The 24,519-nt window shown below is 41.0% G+C and overlaps 2 protein-coding genes across 2 annotated transcripts; both read right to left on the reverse strand.

Moving 5' to 3' along the window:
* Positions 1-1,798: 1,798 nt before the first annotated feature.
* On the reverse strand, positions 1,799-4,681 carry LOC133805346 (glutamyl-tRNA reductase 1, chloroplastic-like). The gene is made up of 3 exons (XM_062243505.1): positions 4,244-4,681; positions 3,252-3,493; positions 1,799-3,089 (listed from the first exon to the last, which is right to left on the reverse strand). The coding sequence occupies exons 1-3, from the start codon at positions 4,518-4,520 to the stop codon at positions 1,959-1,961; spliced, it is 1,650 nt and encodes a 549-aa protein (XP_062099489.1). The 5' UTR covers positions 4,521-4,681; the 3' UTR covers positions 1,799-1,958.
* A 17,911-nt stretch (positions 4,682-22,592) lies between these two features.
* LOC133806923 (uncharacterized) lies at positions 22,593-23,393 on the reverse strand. The gene has a single exon (XM_062245016.1). It carries the CDS (start codon positions 23,391-23,393, stop codon positions 22,593-22,595), a length of 801 nt encoding a protein of 266 aa, XP_062101000.1.
* Between the last annotated feature and the right edge of the window lie 1,126 nt (positions 23,394-24,519).

The raw sequence follows: 24,519 nt of genomic DNA on the forward strand, positions 1-24,519 counted from the left end.
TCTTTGACTGTAAAATGAATTTGTAAATGTTGTATGTAATTCGGCAAGATTTCCCTAGCAACATATCCATTCGTGCAAATGGATAGGTAGAGTTTCTCTCAAATTCCAGATGAAACCCTTTGTAGAGATGGTGCTGGCAAGAAAATTACCCAAAATAGTAGCTAGAGAAGGAAGGGAACATCCACGGGTCCACTATTGAAGAAATTTCTAATATTCATCGTTTTCTCATATTTAGTATTTATCTTAATTTGACGTTGTTTAAATCTATCAATTTTTCCAACACATGTAAGACTATGCACAATAATTAAGCAATACCCAACAGTTGCATTTTTTTCTTAATTTGACCTTGTTTGATTCCATCAGTATTCCCAAACGTGTACTGCCATGCACAATAATTAAGCAATACCAACAGTTATTTACAACTTCTACTGAAATTGAAATTTTGTGTGCTAGTTACAAATTGGTTTATGTTTGTCATACCGATCAGGATTACGTCAGTGATTTGTTTCAATGAACGTATGAATTCTTATGAAGAAGGACTATTTTTATTTCGTGAATGATTTCTTAGAAAGAATAAATGTCGAGCGAAAATATTTAGTCGCAATGAAAAATGATATAAAATTTTAATAAAGAATGACTTACAAAGAAACGATAGAAAGTAGTCGAGAAAGCACTAAAGTTTTGGTCAATTTATGAAGAGCGGCTATGCAGTGTGCACGAATTTTATATTACATAGAACAAATGTTGAGCGAAAACATTTAGTCGCAATGGAAAACGAGATCAAATTAATAATAAAGAACAACTTACTTATACAAAGAACTACCTGAAACGATAAAAAGTTGTCGGGAAAGCACTAAAGTCTTGGTCAATTTATGAAGAGCGACTATGTAGTATGCACGACTTTTATATTACAAAGAACGAATGTCGAGCAAAAACATTCAGTCACAATGGAAAATGAGATCATATTCTAATTAAAAAATGACTTACTAATATGAAGAACTACTTGAAACGATAGTAGTCGGGAAAGCACTAAAGTCTTGGTGGATTTATGAAGAGTGACTTTGCAGTATGTGCGACTTTTATATTACAAAGAACGAATATCGAGCGAAAATATTTAATCACAATAGAAAAAGAGTTCGAATTTCAATAAAAAGATACGAAGAACAACCAGAAATTGCAGCTAGTAATCGTGTAAGGACTAAAGTGATGTTAGTGATCTAATGAGTGATGTTAAGACTTATATTACAAAGAGTGACTTTTAACAAAAAAATTAGTGCACCAAGAGTGTTTTATTTAAAATAAATGATACGTTGTGGCAAGATTCATGCTAACAACAACGAGACCAGACGTATATTATGGCATTCATTCAGAAGTCAAGATCATTCCTTATGACCATATAATTTTCACACTCGTATCCAATATTTTCCCAAAAAAAAAAAAAGTCATCATGGATGAAATTCCCATAAAAGAAAAAAAAAATAGAGAAGGGAAGGTTCCAAGAACACAATATAGTATACTGATAAATAACTTAAAAGATAGTAATAAAAACGTAACAACAATATATTTTCTTTTTAGGGGAAACAATATAGTTTCACTGTTTGAAATAATCTGTAAATTTTAATTACAAGACTTTAGAGTTTACACAACATAGGATATAGACTCGAAATTTAGAAAACTAACTCCTTACATGGATTTAGCTCGTCGCATAATTCCTCACAATGTATTCTACAAGGCCGATTAGCAAAGGTCATAAAAAGGAACTCCAAGTGAGAGTTACGCAAAAGTGTCTTACGACAAATAAATTGAAAGGTCCTCACAAGGACAAGCACTATATATCAACGGCACTAAAAGTTACAACCGTGCAAACACTAGAATGAGAATATGGGGATGTTACCCCTTGTTCAGAATCAGAAAGTAATAAAGGTGTATAGTGAAAGAAAGTTTTTCATAGTAATATCTTACTTCTGGGTTTGTTCCACCTTGGCTCGAATTTTTTGCTCTAAGACAGATATTTCTGTCTCGAGACTGAACATTCTATTAAGTGCCTGCATATTCTCAAGAGTTTCTGACAGAGTCCGGGTATCACTACCATCACATCTCAAGTGTTGCATTGGACCATGGAGGAGCTTGTTCATGATACCTCGGCTAAGATCATCCACAGCTTTTCTTGTTTTCTTGGAGATATCGTCTCCCATCTTTGATAAGCATTTTTCTAGCTCAGCAGCCCTAATTCTTTCAGCATAAGCTCTCAGTTTCTTGATGGTCGGAACAGTCTCCAGTGAGTCCCTCCATGCTTCAAACTGTTTTGATTCATCAGCAATAATTGCCTGAGCCTCCATTGCTTTGCGGAGACGATCTTCTTTATTAGCAGCCACAACCTCTTTAAGGTCATCAACATTGTAAATTCTCGCAGTCTCAACCTCTCCAACACATGAACCCACATTCCGAGGGACAGAAATATCGACGAAGAGCCTCAAACCCCCAGTTTCTTGACCAACAGCAGGAAGATCCTTCACATGCTGTTTCAAAAACAATGGAGTCTCTGATGCTGTGCTAGTAAACACAACATCTGCTTCAGCAGCACAAGTTAGCATTTCAGTAAGGGGTTTGTAGATGATCTCTACACCGTTAATCTCCTCACGGATGGCAGCAACTCTTTCTTCGGATCTATTCACAACCACCATTTTTGTACAACCTTTTGCGACCAAGTGTTTTATCACAAGCTTTCCCATCTTTCCAGCTCCAATCAGCAACATACGAGCAGTAGTGTGAGATGGTTCAGGAAGCTTCATCAAGGCAAGTTCAACAGCAGCAGAGCTCACAGAAACTGCACCTGCAGCAATGTTGGTCTCAGTTCTAACCCGCTTTCCCACAGTGATTGCATGCTTAAACAGCCCACTAATGTTCCTACCAAAGCCAACAATTCCTTGCCCAACTTTGACAACTTGCTTAACCTGTGCAAGAATTTGACCTTCTCCAAGGACAAGAGAGTCAAGACCTGCTGATACTTCAAAGAGATGTTGTGTTGCATCATTGTTATACAGTAGAAACCGATGCTTGCAAATCTCTGAAGTAGGGATACCACTTGTCTGCCAACAAAAGCGAAAAAGACTGGTTAGATAAAATTAAAAAAAAAATTGTGCTGTCATTTAACTAATAAATGTTTTTATTCTCCAACCTATTAGTAATAAATTCCTGCATTAAACTTATAATGGCAATGAAGACAAAAACAATATAGCTTCTGAGTGCACCTTTGACATCCACTCTGTCACTTCTTTTACACCACGATGCTGAGATAGAGCTACTACATATATCTCCATTCTGTTGCAGGTACTGAGAACAGCAGCTTCTTCTATATGATTTAAACCGCAAAGTTCTCCTACGGCTCGAGGCCATTCTGCTTCTGGAATCGCAAGCTTTTCACGGATTTCAACAGGTGTAGTGTGAACACTGAGTCCGATGACCACAATACTGCTCCTCTCCTTAGTATACCCTGATAAAAACATACAGTAGTTTTCCAACAGTTAACCAAAACAAGAATAAGAAAGAAAAAAAAAACGATAAAACCCCATGGGCAGAAGTTGTATAATAAAAGCTACAAACATGGCATTTTAGAAAAGTTTTATCGGCAAGAATCGTTACATAACAAGATTTCAATCTAACAGAGATGGATATAACTAATAGAATTTGGAAGTTTAAAGAAAACCATAAGCAACTAAACATATAAATACAAATCCCAAATTTGCAGATAAATGAACAGGGTTTGTCTCCATTATACAAATATGTGTGATTATATTAAGAAATTTAAAACAATTATCACATAAAAATAAAAAATAAAACCGTAGAATGAAGAGATTACAAAAAATGTATGGCTGTTAAAAATAACAAAGCCTATATAGTCCAATATAAATAAAGGCTTGTAAATATATATATTTATATATATATATAAAACTAATTCACAGACAACCTTCTCGTGGTTAAAAATTCTCATATATAAACGCCACCTATTTTATTTATTTATCTTCAAACTCCACATTTTACTAAAAAAAAATTCCTATTGAAATGAAAGTTGATCAAAGCATTCACCAACCCAAGTTTGAAAAGACAAAAGAATCACCATTCAAAATCGAAACAAAAAGCAATAACCATCTCCAAAGAGCATTTGCAGAAACACACCAAAGTACAGTTTTATTTATTGTTTTAATTACGAAAAAAATCCCAAAGTAAATTGTGAGAGACGTACTATCAGCAGCAGAGGTCTTGAACTGTTCAAGTGCGGAGATATTAGAACCACCGGGCTGATCAGTCTGAACCGAAGCCTCAGAAGCAGCGACCTCGCACCTAATGATCCTCCCTCTCTGAAATAGGGCTCTTCTGGCACGAATAGGTTTGCACAAGGACGAGAGCTGAGAAGAGGAGGAAGCAACCCTGGAGGAGGAGGACGTCGTCGTATTAGCCGAAGAAGATTTCAACAGTAAAGCCTCCAATTTTGCACCGGCGAAACTGGTTGAGACGGCCATTGCTTCAAAACGGAGACGACGCCCTCTGAGAAAAGCCCTAACCCTGAATTTTCACAATTTCGGAATTTAGCAGTTGGCGAAGAATGGAATGTAATGGAAATTATGATTATTATTATTATTTGAAAAGAAAATAAGAAACTCACTCACTCTGTATGGAGTGAGTCTTTAATGGGGTTGTGTTGGGCTTAAAAGGTTTAAAAGAGATGGAGTTGATGGCCTTTGCTGATTTCTGCGTCTTCTGATTGGCTGGTGGATCGCACGTTTTATCCACAGTCTCTCTCTCTCTCTCTCTCTGACCTTTTTTGGCCCCACATTTTGTTCAAAATAAAAAATTATTTTTTTTAAATGTTTTGTTCGTTATTTACCTACCATATATAATTATTTCACTTTGTAAGTAAATAAAATAAAACAAATTAATCACAAGTTAAAAGTTTTAAATAGTTAAATATCACTTAATCTTATTTGAAAGTGAAAATTTCACACTATGCATCATAGTGTATACTAATTCAAATACATGCTAATATTAGCATACATCCTCATACTATGTCATTTTATAAAGAATGTAATTTATTGCCCATTCTAAGAGTTCCAAACTCTCTCCCTCTCTCTACGACCCCTCTCTCTCTCTAAGGCGATACAACCACCACCACTACCCACCACCACGACTTGTCCACATGGAAAAACTCCACATCACAATAACATCGTCACCATTTACGTCGCCACCTCCACCACCATTGAAGCACATCTCTCTTCATTTATTTTAAGTTTTAATGATGAAAAATTTACTATGAAACTTAAACACAAGAAAAGATTGATTTAAGACACAAATTTATAGATTTCAAACACTTATGTATATGATTTTTGGGGTTTATTTCTGTTTTTTTTTTTCGGATCTAGAACTCTGAAAAAATTGCAAAAAAATGATGTCTCACGATGCAGTTGCAATACCATTGCGATTGTGCATTGACATATTAGTTTTTGGCAAAAACGATGTATAACGATGCCGATGCGATGGTGCCTTGAACACACGGTTTCAGCCCAAAACAAATTGATGCCTAATGATGTTGTTGCGATGTAGGTGCGATGGTTCATTGAAAACATAGTTTTTGACCAAAAACGATGTCTAACGATGTTGATGGGATGTCGGAGCGATGCAAGTGCGATGGTGCATTGAAAACATGGTTTTTGACCAAAATCGATTTATAACGATTCTGATGCGATGTCAGTGCGATGGTGCATTGAAAACATAGTTTTTAGCAAAAACGATTCTTAACGATGCAGTTACGATTCCGATGCGATTGTGCATTGAAAACATGAGTTTTGACGAAAAATGATGTCTAACGATATTGATGCGATGTCACTGCGATGGTGCATTAAAAAGATGATTTTTAACCAAAAACGATGCTAATGCGATGCATAGAAAACATGGTTTTTGACCAAAAAAAATGATCTTTTCAATGCATCATCGCATCGACATCGTTTTTTTTTATCAACCACCATGTGTTTCAATGCTCCATCGTACTGACATCACATCAACATTGTTATACATCGTTTTTGGTCAAAAACCATATTTTCAATGCACCATCGCACCCGCATCGTAGCATCATCGTTAGAAATCGATTATTTTAGGCCAAAATTCACGTTTTCAAGGAACCATCGCATCAACACTGCATCATAATCGTTTTGCATCGTTTTTGTCAAAAACCAATTTTTCAAGGCACCATTGCCAGTGCATCGTTAGGCATCATTTTTGCCAAAAATAATTTTTCAATGCACCATCGCACTAGAATCGCAATAGCATCGCATTAGTATCGTTATGCATCGTTAGATATCATTTTTGGTCAAAAATCATGTTTTCAATGCACCATTGCATCAGTAACGTTAGACATCGTTTTTTATTAAAATTCATATTTTCAATGCACCATCGCAGCAGCATCGTTATGCATCGTCTTTGCCAAAAACCAAGTTTTCAAGGCACCATTGCAATGGCATCACAGTTGCAACTTTAGGTATAGTTAGACATCATTTTTCTGCAATTTTTCAGAGTTTTGAAATATATAAATTAGTGTCTTAAGTCAATCTTTTCTTGAGTTTAAGTTTCAAAATAGATTTTTCATCATTAAAATTAAAAAAAAAATGAAGAGAGAGCTGCTTCAATGGTGGTGGAGGTTAGAGCGTTAATGGTGATGAGGATATTAATGGTGACGGCAGCATTGTGATGTGGTGTTTTTTCGTTGTGGGGAGGTTGTGGTAGTGGGTGGTGGTGGTGGTGGTATTGCGTTAGAGAAAGGTTGTAGAGAGAGGGAGAGAGTTTGGAACTCTTAAGGGTAATAAAGCCCTTTTTTTTTTTTATAAAATGACATAGTTTGAGGATGCATGCTAATATTGGCATATATTTAAATTGAGAAATTTACATTCCTTACTGTATTTTATAATTTAATTATAAAAATACATTTTCTAATTTTATTTACAATACTACTATTTTTTATACCACTTTTTCAACTTTTTTGTTATTATTATTTTCTTTTTGTTTTTTTCACTGTACGGGGCCCTTTCTCTCTCTCTCTCCACTATACTTATTTTTATTAATTTCTTACATTCTCTCTTATCTTTAATTTCAAAAATATTTTTCGATCACACCGCTAGTCGGTTGGGCTCAAAAGTGGTACAATCACGACCTACTCTCAAGGTGATCATTTTGATATGTGGGAAGCATATATTTTTTGGCTGTCGCTAGAGAATATGACCAGAATAAAAAGCAACATTTTAGTTTCTTTTTTATATTGTGTTGACAAAAAAGTAACTAAATTTTAAACTTGATCAAAATTTAATATACTAAAATTTGTATTCTTATTTACATTTAAAAGATACTATATTGTATTTTAAACAGCTTAAATTTATTTAAAAATATTCAAAGTAACTTTTTTAAAATAGATTCTTTAGGAAATTGTTTGGTAACTTTTAAATAGAATATTGTACGCCTTGTTTTTCCCACGGGCTGATTAGCGGGCCGAGCTGCGGCCTAATCATAGTTATCTCGTGGACGTCACCGCAGACCGGAGCTTCTGTCATTAGGTCATACCTACTTAGCTCGAGGAAACTCAAGGGTTCGCCAAGATTGCACAAGACTTGACCCCGGATTCTGAAGGCCTATGGTCGAGTTAAGTATCCAGCTCGCGGTACGAGCTGGGTATGAAGGCTGTGACCCTTTGTAAAGTCAACACACGCAAGGTAAACGTGCATATATCAGACATCACGTGTCTGATATGCCCCTGACTTCTCGGACACGCAGCAGGAACGTGCGTATTCAGACACCCACGACTGGGTTGGGCCATGCGGCCCATTATCTCCTTACCTATCAATTTGACCATACTAATGTGTCAGGTTTAGGAATTAATCATGAATGTCACAGAGTTGATGTGATAGATAAGAGGGTCACGGGATGACCTTCTTACCAACTCCCAGGTGCCTTCTCCTATAAATATGGAGACCCTGGGACTTAATAAGGGTTGGATTCTCTATTGTAAAAGAAAGGCCCTATAATCAAATATCCAGTATAGAGCAATAATACTGACTAGTGGAGTAGAATGATTTTAACCTTTGAACCACTCAAAAACGTGTCTTGTGTCACCTCTTTCCTTTTCTAAGATCTTATATCTGTTTTGGTTCACACTTAGCACTAATCCCTTTCTCTTCATTTCTTAATTACCTGTTGGCGAAGAACCGCGTCAACAAATATAAAACATACTCTTTTTGATAACTCGCTAAGTTTGTTGGTTACTTTAAATTTATGGCATACTAAAAAATTTAGCATATATCAAATACTAATCAAATGATATCTTAAATGATTTATAAAAGTGAAAATTACATCTATTATTGATTTTTTTTTTCATTTTATTTACACTTTTACCATCGCGACCTACTCTTAAAGGTTGTCATTTTTGTATATGACAAGCATGAGTTTCTTGACATCGTCAGAGAAGATGATGGGGATGGGGTAGTTTTTGTGTTGTTTTTGAAAAATAACGTTTAAGTTTCTTTTTAGCTTTGTTTATTTAAAAAATGGAAAAGTTTCTTAAAATTTGGAATAAGTAATTTCTGTGTTGTATTTAAAAAGTAACTATATAGTTGCTTTTTATTTTGATCAATCAAAGCTTAATAATAAAAGACAGAAATGTGTATTTATTATTATAATTTGAAAGTAACTTTTAAGTTTATGTTTTGTTTGATTAATAAAAAAAGCACTATTGTAGATGTGAATTCCTACAATTGATTAGACGGGCACCAACAACCTGTCAAGAACAAACAGAGAGACGAGAGTTCGATTGGGAGCACCGGTGGGGCGTCAGCCAAAGAGACTCTGATGCTCAAGTTAGTTGGGTTGTAATGAAAGCTAATCAAAAATAATAAAACTATGATGTAAATAATGAAATAGTGATGGATGGATGAGTAGTGGAATGGTCAGAGTGACGGCGACAACGGGACTAAACGATTGGGTCAAGTCCAGTCAGATCAAATGGACTGATTCGACTTGCTTGACTGGAACGCTGAGAAAGATGGCGTAATCTTTGCTTCAATAAGAAAGTAAAAGAGAGTCAAGTGATTATCCGATGTGCTGTTCTCAACCCTTGAGGGTCTTATTTATTGTTCTTCTTTTCATTCCGTTCTCCTCCTCTCTATCTGCCCGGCTGACCCATTCTTAGTGGTTCTTCTCCGATCTTTATGGGAAAAAGAGCGTGCACTTTGACTACTTCAATGTCCCTAGCTGAATGAATGCATCCGAAATCAGGTCTGGGTACCAGCTGGCCCATTGGATGGTTTATCTAATATCTATGAGCCCATTTGCATTGGTTTGGACATTGTTAGTTTTTCGGGCCTAGCGAATTAGTTTGGCTGACTAGTTGGGCTTTAATTTGTAGACAAATTTTGTCCACTACAGTTTGTCCCTCACTCTCTAGTTATAATTCATTCTAGCTAGAGAGTTTATAATATCGAATTCTAGAAATCTCGGGACCTTTAAGGCTACCTGGCCAAGCGGGACAAATTTTAGAGTGCCAGAGTAGCCTGGTGGCCGAGTGGGTGGCTGAGTGGCCAGGTGGCTGAGTGACCTGGTGGCCGAGTGGTCGAGGTGAACTAGTGGCCGTTTGGGCCGAATGGCCTCTTGGCTGAGCGGTCCGTGGGGCGGCTGAGAGGCTTGACCGAGTGGCTCATTCGTGGTGATGAGGTGAATTAGGCTGAATGGGTCATGTGTTGGCCGACTGAATTGTGTGCATGGGCCGAGTGGCTTGCCGAGACGACTGTGTGCCCGGGAGATATGCTGAGGGGGCTAAATGCTCCGCTTGGGTGGCCGAATGAGTGGCGCGCCTGGACCGAGTAACCTGTCGAGGAGGTTATGTGCTCGGGAGAGGCGGCCGAGTGCTCTGCTGAGGTGGCCGAGTGACTCGTGCGCTTGGGCCGAGTGGCCTGTCAATGACGCTGTGTGCCCGGGAGAGATGGTCGAGCGGGCTGCATGCTCCGCCTGGGTGGTCGAGTGCTCTGCCGAGGTGGCCGAGTGACTCACGTGCTTGGGTCGAGTGGCCCGCCGATGAGGTTGTGTGCCTGGGAGAGATGGGTGAGCGGGTCGAATGATCCGCCTAGGTGGCCGAGTGAGTGGCACACCTGGGCCGAGTACCCAACTAAGGATATTGTGTGCTCGGGAGAGACGACCGAGTGGGCCGAGTGCTCCGCCTAGATGGTCGAGTGGCCTACTTCTCATGAACTTCATCTATCTCTGAAAATTTAGGTGTTCCCTAGGGAAAGTTGAATACCTTTTGGTATGGCCACCTGATGGTTGACACTTGGCTCCCATCTGGTTGAGTTATCTGCCAATTTAAGGGGAGTTTGATTTTTTTACCCTTACATTCATTTGAGGAAGGCTTGGAGGGGAGGTGCAAGGTGTGGAGTGGAACAACTCTTAAGAGGTAGGTTTTCTCCCTTTTATTTTCCTTCGAATGTTCTTATACGTGTTATTCGTTTTAGGTTAGGTAATTCAAATTGTTGTTTTTGTTTGATCCTGTAGATTTTCTGTTTGTGTTTGATATGGTTGTAATGGTGGCAATTGCATTTCTGTTGTTTATCCATTTTAGATTTGTGTATGTCTGATTCGTGTGTTTAGCTCCTCTAGCCGAGTCGTCTGTCTGACTGACTAGTAAAGACTTTTAGGCTGACCGACTGCTGTCTAACTGATCACATTGTAATTTGATTTGGTATAATTTTCTGTTTGCCTTGTTTCATCGTATGTTTTCGATGTTAGATCCGTTTTGTTGACATCTTGTTTTTCCTTAATTGAGTCTTAATGAGCGGTCTGTCTAACTGATTGATGAGTTGTTTGGAGGTTCTCATTTGCGTATCTAGCTTAATGTTCTTCATGTCGTTTTTGTGTTCCTTCAAGATTAGTTGTTGTTTTGCTTTAGGTGATCAGCTCAATATGTCTACAAGTAGGTGCGATAGTCATGCTGACTCAGTCATTCGACTGTCTTGTTCGTTTAGTGGAGAAGATTTTATTTCTCAATTTCAGAGTTCTGTTGAGATGGTTGATTGCAACCAAGTTATAGTAGCAGAATTGGGGGGTCGTCCTTTAGGTGATGCTACTGGAAGGGGAATAGATTCTAACGAACCTATTGATGGTGATATGCCCGGTTCTGGTAGTATGCTTAGTTCTAATCCTAGGTCTTCGATAAGTTTAGGTGAATTGCCCTATCTTCGTCGTTATTATGAGATTCTTGATACCATCAATCTGCATGCTCCTGCTAAGGCAGAGAGGCCTGACTGACACTTGCCTGGCTGGGTGTGTCTGTATGAACTTCCCTTTAGGGAAGGGTTTTTGTTTCCTATCCCCCGATTAGTGGTTGAGTTGTGTGAATACCATGAGATTTTTCCTGGACAACTAATGCCAAATTCGTGGCGGGTTTTGATGTCTCTAGAAGTCCTCTTTGAAAGACACAACATAACGCTTGGGGGTGGCTGACTTGTTGAGAGCTTATTATTTGAAGACACATCTATATGACAAGGGTAGGTACCAGTTAATGGCTAGGGGGAAGGATCCTCCTCTAATTATTAGTTTGAAAAGTGGAGATAAGAGGTGGAAGGACTGTTACTTCTTCGTCCCTTTTGTCTCGTTGGGATTACCTGCTGATAGTAGGATACCTTGTTCATGGTCTCCTGCGTGTGAGTCTATTATGCTTGCCTATTAATCTGTTTCTTTGCATATTCTTGTTTTTTCCTGATACTTCTATTATTTTGCAGGTAGACTTTGAGTTGAGTACCTTTGGGATTCGAGGGAGTCTTTCGTTCGGCTCAAGAGTATTCTTGCTATTCCAGAGGCGGAGCGTGAGTGGAGTGATTTGTTGTCTGAATTGAGTCTCCGTCAGAGTTCTTTGTGTCTCCGTCAGAGTTCTTTGTGGCGTTCTGTTGAAAAACTCCCTGAAGGTACTCTTCTTCTCCAGAGTCCTGATCATCCTTGTATTGTGTTTATCAAGAGAAGTTTAGAAGTCTTGGGATATAATCCCAATTTGTTGACTGAGTTGACGACAAATGAGCGGTTGTTTGTAGACATAGCTATGTCTCAACCCTTTACTCTTCCTCTAACCAGTTTCAATGCCTTGGAACGTTTACGTCAAGCGAAAAAATCATCCGTTGGGAGCTCCGATGCTGATAGAGAGGTCATCGCACCTTCTGTTGATCCTCCTGTTTTGACGCGGAGTCAAACGAGAAAGAAGAAGAAGGCTGTGCGGGATGAGTCTTCCGACCCGTTTAGTGACATCGTTGCCCTTTCATTCCCTTCCAATGCTATCGCTTATAGTGAGGTTGGGCCTCACTTAGGAGAGATTGATAAGCTGTTGTGGCCTGAAGATGATCAAAGGATGGAGCAAGTCGGTATGGATGGGTCAGTCAACACTACTGTTTCCCATTTTATCCAGGTATGGAGATTTCCCTCAGTCTCTTCTGTGTCGACTGGCTGATATCTCATGTTGTCTTACGTTTTTGCAATTTTTCAGGGTTTGCAGGGGGTCATTTGGCTGAAGAAGAAAATCAAGTCCTTAATGGAAACTTTGAAGGAAGTAAGAGGTCAAAGAAATGATCTTCAAGATGAAGTTGGTCGGCTAAAAGATTCCAAGAAGGAGTCTGATCAACTTATAGCTGACTTAAGGATTCAACTAGAATCCAAGGAAGCTGATGTTGAGAAGTTGCGGGTGACTCTTGGTCAAGTTGATGTCTTGAAAGCTGAGGTAACTTCGTTGGAGAATCAGATGTTAGCGATTGGGCTGGAAGCTGAGATCTAGTGTCATGGTGTAATTGTAACGACCCAATTTCGCTAATAAGGCTTAAGGGCCTTGATTAGCGTGCCAGGAGGGCATGATGGGATTTATGTGTGACTTTGATGAGTTAAATGCATGATTATGATTTAAAGCATTTTATATGACTGTTTGTTTATCTGAGATGCATGACTATGTATATTAGTATGCATGTAGGCCCGGATCGTGTTAGAAGGGCATAATTGTAATTTGGCCATGTTGGGCATAACTGTATTGATATGTGATGATTGTTGAGACCACAGTGGTATGTGGGCGTATCTGTGATTTGTGACTCAAGGCGATCCCAGTGAGCAGGCTAGCGGTAAGTGATGGCGGGAATTTGTACCCGGCTCGGGGCGAGCCTGGGGTATAAATAGGATCTGTTGAGCTTATTGGCGTTTATTTTGATATCGAGGAATATGGTTCTGATGATTTATCAGGTGTTGGGAAGCAACGGGAAAATATTAGAGACACTTGAGGATTAGCGGGAATTGGGTAAAATGACTAAAATGGCCCTACTTGGATAAAAGGGTTTAGAATTTATGGGGAGGGCATTTTGGTCATTTGGCTTTTTGGAGATAGATTATATGAGGCTTTTTATACTTAGTGGGATTTATAGAGAAAGTGTTGGCTGTGGAGAGAAAGAAAGAAAAGAAAGAAAAAGGAAAGAAAGAAAAGAGAGAAAACAGAGGGTTTTCCTAATGGGGCGGTTTGTGCATTTTTGCACCATTCCTCTCCATTTTTCTTGGAGAAAAGCTCAGTGGAGAGCTAGGATAGGCTGAGCATCAAGAATCTTAAGGTTATACTTGAAGATTTGGCAAGGATTAGCAAGAACACATCAACTTTTGAGGTAAGTTTTAGAGATTTCAGTTTTAAGGGTTTTGATGGTTTGAGCTGTGTTTTGAGCTGAGTTGATGGGAATTTTAGGGAATTTCTGGGCAAGCTTTGAGGACGAACAAACTAAGGAGGTCTAGGGTTGAATCAAGGTCGAAATTTGCATCAATGGTAAGAATTCTAAGCCTTTAACTTTGTTGTTGATTGAATTTCTGGGTTTAGGGTTGTTCATGGTGAATTTTGAGATTTGGGTTGAATGTGCTTGGGTTTTGAGTTCTTGGGATGCTTGGGATGAGTGTGAGGTGTTTATAAGCTTGATTTTGGGTTTGGAAAAGGTTTGGGCAAGTTAGGGGTTGAATTGGTTGAAGGAAATCGCAAGATGCGATTTTTGGGTTCTGTTGGGCTGCAACTAGTGCTACAGCGCTAGTCAGTGGGCGCTGTAGCGCTAGCCCCTGTTCTGGGGGGAGTGTTCTGCTTGTAGCGCTACAGCGCCCTCTTTAGAGCGCTGTAGCGCTGCACTGTTCACAGAGGTGGATTTTTGGGTTTTTGATGAGGGATTTTGACCTAGGGTTCGGGGCTCGATTCCGCCACTTTGTTTTGGGGATTTAGGACTTCCCGGGGGCTCGGGATTGGTCCCGAGGCTAGGTATTCGGACTTGGGGTTCGGTGTTGACTTTGACCTATGTTTGTGCCTAGGTGTGCGCTAAGGCTCGAGTGGGATCGTGCTCAAGGAGTCAGGTGATCTAAGCTATTGAAGGGAAAGGTAAGAAAACTATAACACCCGTAGGATAGGGCGTGGGCCCATAGTGTGATTGCGGGGCACGACCCTATATTGCATGATGAGATGATTGCCGGGCACGACCCTATATTGCATTACATGTTAGGGTGCAGATTTAAATGAATTGATATTTGTTTGAATGTTGTCTGATTTATGCTATATATGATTATAGTGAAATGAACGGTTATGGCCGAGGGCGGCAAGGCCGAGAACGGCAGCGGGGCCGGAAGTAACACTTAGCACATGGGATGCTTATAGTCAGGGTAGGACCCAGAGGATACATGTGTGATCCTTACGGTGAGGACCGAGACCCCAGGCTTTGGTAAGGGTTCTGGGGCGGCATGGCCGTGTTTGCTTAGTCTAATGGTTGACTTGTTTATCTGTGGATTATCTGATATGATAAACTGTATAAATTGCATATGTTATGTACTGCATGAGTTTTCTTGCTGGGCTTCGGCTCATGGGTGCTCCGTGTTGCAGGTAAGGACAAAGTCTGAGTCAACCAACCATGAGTACGGAGAGCGTGAAGCGACGCGTACATGTTTGGCCTGCCCGACTGCTTTGGTTGGGGGTTTTTACGAGAAATGGCTGTAATAATCTATGATTTTTATAACTGATCAATTGTAAACTTATTTTAAGATGTAACTAGTTTTCAAACCTTATTTTGGGATCCCAAATGTTTAATACTAGCAGTTTTTAATGAAACGGCACATTTTCAAAGATTACAGCCTTAACTTTTTATTGGTCACACTTTTGTTTCAAAACCTCGGTTAGCGAGTTCCTTGCACACTGTTTTGCCTTAAAACTCACTTAGTAACGGCTCTAAGGAAGTAGGGCATTACAGTAATGGCTAGTGAGTTTTGGGATGGTAAGACTGATAGCTAGGATGTTCCTAAATACATTGCGGATTTCGAGGAATTGGAGAGGATGAGGGCTGAAGAGACGACCCGTGCCGAAGAGTTAGTCACTTCTTTTGGACTCATGACTGCTCATGACCTAGTTGCGGATGATTGACTCCTTCTTTGTTCAAGTTCTCTGTTGGGGGATGACTGAGTTTATCCATCCTATGTATTTTTAGTTGTTGTATGGACCTTTTCTTATGTAGTGTTGTAAACGAGGCTTTTTCAATTATTTTTTTGTTGTATCCTTACTGGTTGTAGCTGACTGGTTGTAGCTTATGTTAGCGTTCTATAAGTTGTTGTATCGGATGCCGATTGGTTGTATGACTTATGAAGTATTTGGGGGTAAATGTTATCCCCATTTCCTGCATGGGCTTTGGGCCTTCGTCTCGGCCCGCTGTCAGAAGGCCAATTCAGCACGTGGGCTCGACCTAAGGTCTCTTGGTATGGAGAGTGCCCAAAGGGACGGGTATGGACCGGGGACTCAAGACTGGGCCCATTGGAGGGGTCCGGGATGTCCCTCTGGGTCCGTCCTCAGCAAAGGTAGTCCGGGCGATGCCCAGAGCGCTCGGATCATCACGGCTACGCGTCCTGGTCCCGGACCCTGATACGGTCCGGACCTGTGGTAAATGGAGTGGGACAACGGTAAACGGACCTGGGTCACCTTATCCCCAGTTGAAGGGGCCAAGCGTCCAGGACCCTAAGGCCGCCTCATTCCGCGTGGGCGTTGTCCCTACTTTTTGCCTGCAGAAAAGGTCACCTCGGGATTACACACTGATGTGTCAGGACTGCGCAGCCAAGTACTCTGACTGGTCTTGTCTCCTGAATTAGCCTCGTGACTCGAAGTGATCAGAACCAAAGCGTTGTTTTGTCGGGCGACGCGTAGTTCTAAGGTCAACCTATTGGGCCTTAGCTGATTTGAATTTCGTGTATTTTATATCTTTTTGTATTGGGCCTCCACTAGAGAGGTCGCTGGTATCTGTAACGCCCTACTTCCTTAGAGCCGTTACTAAGTGAGTTTTTAAGACGAAACAGTGTGCAATGAACTCGCTAACCGAGGTTTTGAACAAAAGTGTGACTAATTAAAAGTTAAGGCTGTAATCTTTGAAAATGCGTCGTTTCATTAAAACTTCTATCAGTAAACATTTGGGATCCCAAAATAAGGTTTGAAAACTAATTACATCTTGAAATAAGGTTACAGTTAAGAAATCATAAAATCATAGATTATTACAGCCATTTTCGAATAAACCCCCAACCAAAGCAGTCGGGCAGGCCAAACATGTACGCGTCGCTTCACGCTCTCCGTACTCATGGTTGGTTGACTCAGTCATTGCCCTTACCTGCAACACAGAGCACCCGTGAGCCGAAGCCCAGCAAGAAAACTCATGCAGAACATAACATATGCAATGTATACAGTTTATCATAACAGATAATCCACAAATAAACAAGTCAACCATTAGACTAAGCAAACACGGCCATGCCGCCCCAGAGCCTTACCGAAGCCTGGGGTATCGGTTCTCACCGCGAGGATAACTCATGTATCCCTTGGGTCCCACCCTGAATATAAGCATCCCATGTGCTGTGTGTTACTTTCGGCCCCACGGCCGCCCCGGCCTACGCCGCACTCGGCCCTTGCCGTTCATTTCATCATAATCACACATATAGTACATTCGAAATAATCATTCACACACATCATGATTCATTTAAGGTTAAACATTTGCACACAACACAATCTGGGGCCATGCCCTGCAATCATCTCATCATGCAACATGCAATATAGGGCCATGCCCGGCAATCACACTATGGGCCCACGCCCTATCCTACGGGTGTTATAGTTTTCTTACCCGTATCCCTTGCTTTCCGATGCACTACGGTCACGAGCACGGTCCACTAGCACGAGCCTCCCCGAAATCCTAGTCACAACACACAAAAGACACTTTTAACAACCTTAAATGAGCCTCCAGGCCAAGTTCTAGTACTCGGAACGTTGAAATTCACCAAACATGGTAAAAGACTCAACCCCGAGCACCCTAGGTTAAATTCCCAAGCCTAAATTCTCAAAATCCCAAAATTCCTTAAGCGCCGCGGCATGGCCCCCAAACAGAGCCACAAAATGCCCAGAAACAGGTAAGGGCCGCGGCCCTACAAGGACCATGCCGCGGCCCGCCCTCCATCCTCAGCACAACTTAGCCTTCAAGGGCCGCGGCCCTCCAAGAACCATGCCACGGCCCGACCCTTCGAACCCAGAAAAACCCACCATTTTCAAGCTTAAAACCTCACCTTAAGCCATCCCAAAGCTCCCAAATCAAAACCAATTAATAATCACAACATTAGGATGGTTTAAACAACACAATTCCACCAAAAATCCAACCTAACACTCACCAAGATCCCAATTCCAAATTTATGAAATTTCAAACCTAAAACTCAAAACCAACCATGGAAATTCTCAATTTCAACCATCAAACTTTAATTTAAACCTTACCTCAGATGTAGAATCATTTCCCAAAGGATCCCATGACCTATCTTCAAAGTTTCTAGCCTCAAACTCCACCTTGAATATCAAAATCCATAAACATTCACAACCCAACAAAATCTCAGAATTTAACTTGAGAAAAAGAATTAATTGCTTACCTTTACCCTGATTTGTTCTTGATTAACTCTTGAGCTAAACCTCCAAATCCCACCATCAATTTTCAGAAATTCAAGCTTGATTTCTCCTAAGATTTCTGTGGATTTCATGAAAGAAAGAGGAAGGAAAGAAGAAGAGGAGAGGGTGGAGGCTGGGTCGGTTTCTCTAAGTCTCCAAATGGTTTATTTGTTTTGTTTTTATAACTTAAGCTGGTTACCTCAAGGTTCGGGGTACCAAAATATCCCCGAGGAAAAAATGGTAAAATCCCCCAGTATTCCCGCCTAGACATCCTAACCTCAAATATATCTCCAATTATTTATTTTCATAACCCAATATCAAAATACTCCTTGACTTGTCCAAAGTCAATCATAATGCCCCGTTGTGACTTTTCCCCGCTATCCAGCTCTAGGATCGCCTCGTGCTGAAAGTTATAAATCACGGATATACCCACATACGACTGTGGCCTCAACTATCAACACATATTAATACAGTTATGCCCAACATGGCCAAAATTACAATTATGCCCTTCTAACACAATCCGGGCCTACATGCATACTAATATACATAGTCATGCATCTCAAATAATAAAATAGTCACATAACACGCTTTAAATCATAACCATGCATTTAACTCATAAAATCACACATAAATCCCAACATGCCCTCCTGGCACACTAATCAAGGCCCTTAAGCCTTATTAGCGATTTTGGGTCGTTACAGTATCCGTTTCCCCGATGGGCCTGGGTCTGATCCGGCCCAAATTCGGTATTCCCATCAGCTTATAAATATAAGCTACAGAGCACTGTAAACTCTCTCTGGATTTTGGATAGAAAAAAGAAAAACTCTATTCAGATACTGAGAGAAAACTCCATTATAAAAGCTTCTTCAAGCTCTAATAATATAGACTCGTGGACTAAGGCTAGTTAACGCCCCAACCACGTAAAAACCCCGTGTCAATCTTATATTTTCATTATCATTATCAGTAAATATTATTCATTAATAGAGTTGCCGAAAATCTCGGTTAACAGTATCTTATTCCCCCCCAATCTAAGTATGAAGTTACTTAGTCAATTTATACTTATATTTTTTATTGGTCTGTTCGTAGTATATGTAAAAAAATGGTTGTGATAGGGGGCTGCGCTCCATGGAGCTGCCTGCATACCCTTTGCAGGGATCAAGCCCAAATGTAGTTCTGACACTTCCTGCATGACAGTGTCAGTATGTTGCTTGAGTGAAGATCTCGTGAGATCATTGATGAAAGAAAATGAAAGGAGACTAGACTGAGTTAAAAGTGATATTGTTTTAAGTGGATAGCGTTCCAGCTATTGTTGATTTCGCGTCCCTCTTTAGTTTGTAGCTTGTATGCTCCATGTCTGACTACCTTTGTGATTAGGTAGGGACCTTCCCATGTCAGGGCGAGCTTACCTGCTCCCACTTCCTTAGTGTTCTGCAACACTCTTCATAGTACCCAATCTCCTACTTTGAATATCCGAGTGCGGATGTTCTATTTGTAATGTCTGGCTATGCTTCGTTGATAGGCTGAGATTCTTAAGAGTACTTTGTCCCTTCTTTTGTCGATGGTGTCGAGTTCATGGCACATGTTTTCCCAATTTACTTCATCTGTTGTCAGCTCATATCTGGCTATCGGAACTTCACTCTCGGTAGGGACGACTGCCTCCATCCCGTAGGCTAATGAGAAAGGTGTTTCTCCCGTCGAAGTCCTGGTTGTGGTTCGGTAGGACCAAAGGACTCCTGGTAACTCGTCAGCCCATCTTCCCTTAGCTTTTTCAAGGGGAATCTTGATGTTTTTCATGATAGTCTTATTGGATGACTCTGCTTGTTCATTTGCTTGGGGATACCTTGGCGTGGAGAAGCTGAGCTTGATATTCTAGAATTTGCAGAAGTCTTGGAAGTTGAAACTAATGAATTGAGAGCCATTGTCTGTTATGATCTCTTTCGGTACTCCATACCTGCAGATTACATTCTTCCAAATGAAGCCCTTTAATTTTTGTCTCTGACTTGGTGGAACGAGTCTGCTTCGATCCACTTGCTGAAGTAGTCAGTTACTACAAGCATGTACACCTTCTGTCATGGTGCGCTTGGAAGCTTGCCTACTATGTCCATCCCCCATTTCAGGAATGGCCAAGGGAATGTGATTGGGAAGAGACGCTTCGGAGGTTGGTGGGATATTTGAGTGAACCCTTGGCATTTGTCACATCATCTTGCATAGTTGGAGGAGTCGGCCTGAATAGTCAGCTAGTAGTAGCCTTGTGTTAGGGCACGGTGCGCCAAGCTTCGTCCTCCAGAGTGGTTGCCTCACTCTCCTTCATGCAACTCAGCCAGTACGTATTTGGCCTCTGCAGGGTTAATGCATTTCAAATATGGACTAGAAAAGGAAAGTTTATATAGTTTACCTTGTATAATAGTGAAGCGGACTGATTGAGCCTTGACCCGACGTGCTTCGTTCTTATCTTCAGGAAGTATGTCCTGCTCCAAGTACTCGACTATTGGAGTCATCCATGTTCGGTTGTTGGAGATGTCACTACTTGCTCTTCATCTTTCCAGACAGCTGGCCATTGGAGATATACTACAGGTATTGTCTTGGGGTCGATTGTCTGGATGGAGGATCCAAGGTTTGCTAATGCATCTGCATGACTGTTCTCCCCTCTTGGTTCGTGGTTGATAGTGAACTCGTCGAAGACCAACTGCAACTCTTTAGTCTTGTTGAGGTAGGCTGTCATCTTGTTATCCCGGCCCTGATAGCTACCTTGCATTTGGTTGACTACCAACTGAGAATCACTGAAAACCACGATCCTTTTGACTCCTATGTCTCTGGCTAGTTTGAGTCCAGCTATCATTGCTTCGTATTTGGCTTCATTGTTGGTAGCTTTGAACCCGCATCAGACTGCTTGTTCAATTACGTCACCTTGGGGTGAAGTTAGGACGAGTTTGAGTCCACTTCCTCTAGTGTTACTTAAGCTGTCTACTTGCAACTTCTAGATTTTTGCCTGCACATACATGTTAGGTGTAAAATCTACAATGAAGTCAGCTAATACCTGAGATTTGACGGAAGTCTGTGGCTTGTATGTTACTTCGTACTCGCTGAGCTCTACCGCCCACTTGGTAAGTCTGCTTGATAGTTATAGTTTATGGAGGATTGTTTTGAGTGGGAAGGTGGTCATGACCGTTATTGGATGACACTGGAAGTATGGGCGTAGCTTCCTTGTTGCATGGATGAGTTCTAGTGCAAGATTCTCCAACTGGCTATATAAGGTTTCTCCATCAAGCAAGGCTTTGCTTACATAGTAGACTGAAGATCGCTTGCCTTTCTCTTCTTGGACTAGGACCGCGCTAACCGCCGTCTTAGATACTGCTAGGTAGATGAATAGTGTCTCATTGTCTTTTGGTTTTGAGAGGAGAGGCGGGCTGGTCAGGTACTGTTTTAGTTAGGCTAGTGCCTCTTCACATTCAACTGTCCACTCAAAGGTTTTTTATTTCCTTAATGTGTTAAAGAAGAGGTGTCATCGTTATGATGACTTTGAGATGAATCGGGCGAGTGTTGCGATGCCTCCAGTTAACTTTTGTATGTCTTTTATGCACGTTGGGGAAGGAATCCTTTGGATTGACTCTATCTGTGTTTGGTTAGCCTCGATTCCCCTTTGAGTTACTAGGTACCCAAGGAATTTTCCTGTAGTCACACCAAAAGAACATTTAGTTGGATTCAGTTTCATGTTACATTTCCTAAGAATGTCAAAAGATTGTTTTAAATGGCTGATATGGTCCTCTGCAATGAGGAATTTGACGAGCATGTCGTCAATGTAGACTTCTATTGTCTTCCCCAGCAAGTCGACAAACATCTTGTTGACTAATCTCTGGTAAGCTGCTTCTGCATTCTTCAGTCCGAATGGCATGACCTTGTAGCAGAATATGCCCAAGTTGGTCATGAAGGTTGTCTTTTCCTGGTCGTCTGGATGCATCAGGATCTGGTTGTATCCTGAGTATGCATCCATGAAGCTTAGGAGTTCATGACCGACTGTGCCGTCTACTAGCATGTCTATGTGTGGTAATGGGAATGAGTCCTTTGGACACGCCTTGTTGAGGTCTGTGAAGTCGATGCAGACTCACTATTTTCCATTCTTCTTCTTCTTCACAATGACTACGTTGGGCAATCGGTCGGAATAATGCACCTTCCTCACGAACCCATTATCAATGAGCTTTTGAACTTCTTCGTTAATGGTTTTGTTCCTTTCAGGGGCAAAATTTCTTCTTTTTTGCTTCCTTGGTGGGTAGTCTGGATCAACCTTCAATTTATGGACAATTACTTCGGGGTCAATTCCAGTCATGTTCGCATGGGACCAAGCAAAACAATCATAGTGGACAAATAGAAAATCAATGAGTTTAGTTATGATGTCAGGGTCCAATCGTGATCCTATTTGGACTTTGTGATCTGGGAAGTCCGGATGTATCTGAACTTCGTCCAACTCCTCCATGTATGGTTGGTTCATCTGGGAGTTAGTCAGTCTGTCTTCATGTATGGTTGGTTGCTATAACTTAGCGGGTTTGGCCTTCATGGTAGTCTGGTAACATGCTCTTGAGTATTTCTATTGGCCTTTGATTTCTTTTACTCCCCATTTAGTTGGGAACCTTAGAACTTGGTGGTATGTTGAAGGGACTGCCTCCATTTCTTGTATCCATGGTCGACCTAGTATCATGTTGTAAGCAGACAGAGAGTCTACTACCAGGAATCTTGTGCACAGATTGACTCCTTCGGCATAGACAGGTAGCTCGATCTCTCCTAGTGTGTTCTTTTGCTCTCCACTAAAATCGATGAGGATTGTAGTCTTCTTTATGATCTTTGATTCATCTATCCCCATTTCCCTAAGAGCACTTAACAATAAAATGTTAGCTGAACTGCCATTATCAATAAGTATACGTTTAGTAAGACAATTAGCAATGTAAAGTGCAATAACAAGAGCATCGTGATGCGGGTTGAGGAGTCTAGTTGACTCTGTTGTTGAGAAACTGATGGTTTGAGCTGGTAGGTTGATGGTATTCTTCTCTGTCCCGCTGGACTCTCCTTTGATCCAGTTGGTCTGCCTGACATGTCTTTTGGTTGCTGAATGGGTGACTCTGCTTACCTCAGAGCCACCAGTTATTATGTTCACTATTCGTTCATGTGTAGGTGGCTTCGGTGGGGTTGCTTCTCTTCGGACAACTGACCTGTCTGCCTCCTGATGGAATGTTATTTTGCCTTTGTCTATGAGCAAGTCAGTCAAGTGACCACATCTTAATAGGTTGGATACTTCGAGTCTTAAGGCAATGCACTCATCCGTTCGGTGACCGTGGTCATTGTGGAACTCACACCATTTTGCTTTGTCTCGTTGGTCAGATGGAGTCCTCATCCTTTCAGGCCATTTCACTTTGTCTCCGAGTCCTTTTAGTACGCCAACGACTTCGGCTGGTGAGATTGAAAGATTTTATTCTGGTATCTTTGGTCCATCTCGGAGATGTGTCTCGGACGACCGGTTGTACTCCCTCCTTCTGTTCTCTGATCTACTAGGATACGGGTATGACTTAGATCGTCTATTACTCTGTCGTCTGTCTACCCTTGAGTCTCTTCGAGAGTCTTTCCTTGGAGAAAAGTGATAATAGTTAGCTTCATCCTCCTCCCATTTGATATGTGCCTAGTGTAACGCCCTACTTCCTTAGAGCCGTTACTAAGTGAGTTTTAAAACGAAAAATGTGCAATGAACTCGCTAACCGAGGTTTTTAAAACAAAAGTGTGACTAAGCAAAAGTTAAGGCTGTAATCTTTAAAAAAAATGCGTTGTTTCATTGAAAACTTCTAGTATTTAACATTTGGGATCCCAAAATAAGGTTTGAAAACTATTTACATCCTAAAATAAGTTTACAGTCGATTAATTATTAAAATCACAGATTATTACAGCCATTTCTCGAATAAACCCCCAACCAAAAGCAGTCGGGCAGGCCAAACATGTACGCGTCGCTTCACGCTCTACATACTGATGGCTGGTTGACTCAATCTTTGCCCTTACCTGCAACACAGAGCACCCGTGAGCCGAAGCCCAGCAAGAAAACTCATACAGTATATATAACATATGCGGATTATATAGTTAACAAATCAGATTATCCACAGATAAACGAGTATTCCATCAAACTAAACAAACACGGCCATGCTGTCCCAGAGGCATTACCTAAGCCTGGGGTCTCGGTCCTCACCGTAAGGATATCCCCTGTATCCATTGGGGTCCCACCCTGTCTACAAGCACTTCACGTGCTAAGTGTTACTCCTGGCCCAGCTGCCGTTCTCGGCCTTTCACCGTTCACGGCTCCCTTGCCGTTCTCGGCTCCTTGCCGTTTCGGCTCTTTTGCCGTTCCTGGCTCCATTGCCGTTCCCGGCTCCTTTGCCATTCATTCTTACTATAATCACAAATAGTATAACTCAAATAACATTCAAACATATATCAATTCAATTAAGTCTGCACCCTAACATGTAATGCAATATAGG

The sequence above is a fragment of the Humulus lupulus genome, chromosome X, assembly GCF_963169125.1.
Source record: "Humulus lupulus chromosome X, drHumLupu1.1, whole genome shotgun sequence".
Taxonomy (NCBI): domain Eukaryota; kingdom Viridiplantae; phylum Streptophyta; class Magnoliopsida; order Rosales; family Cannabaceae; genus Humulus; species Humulus lupulus.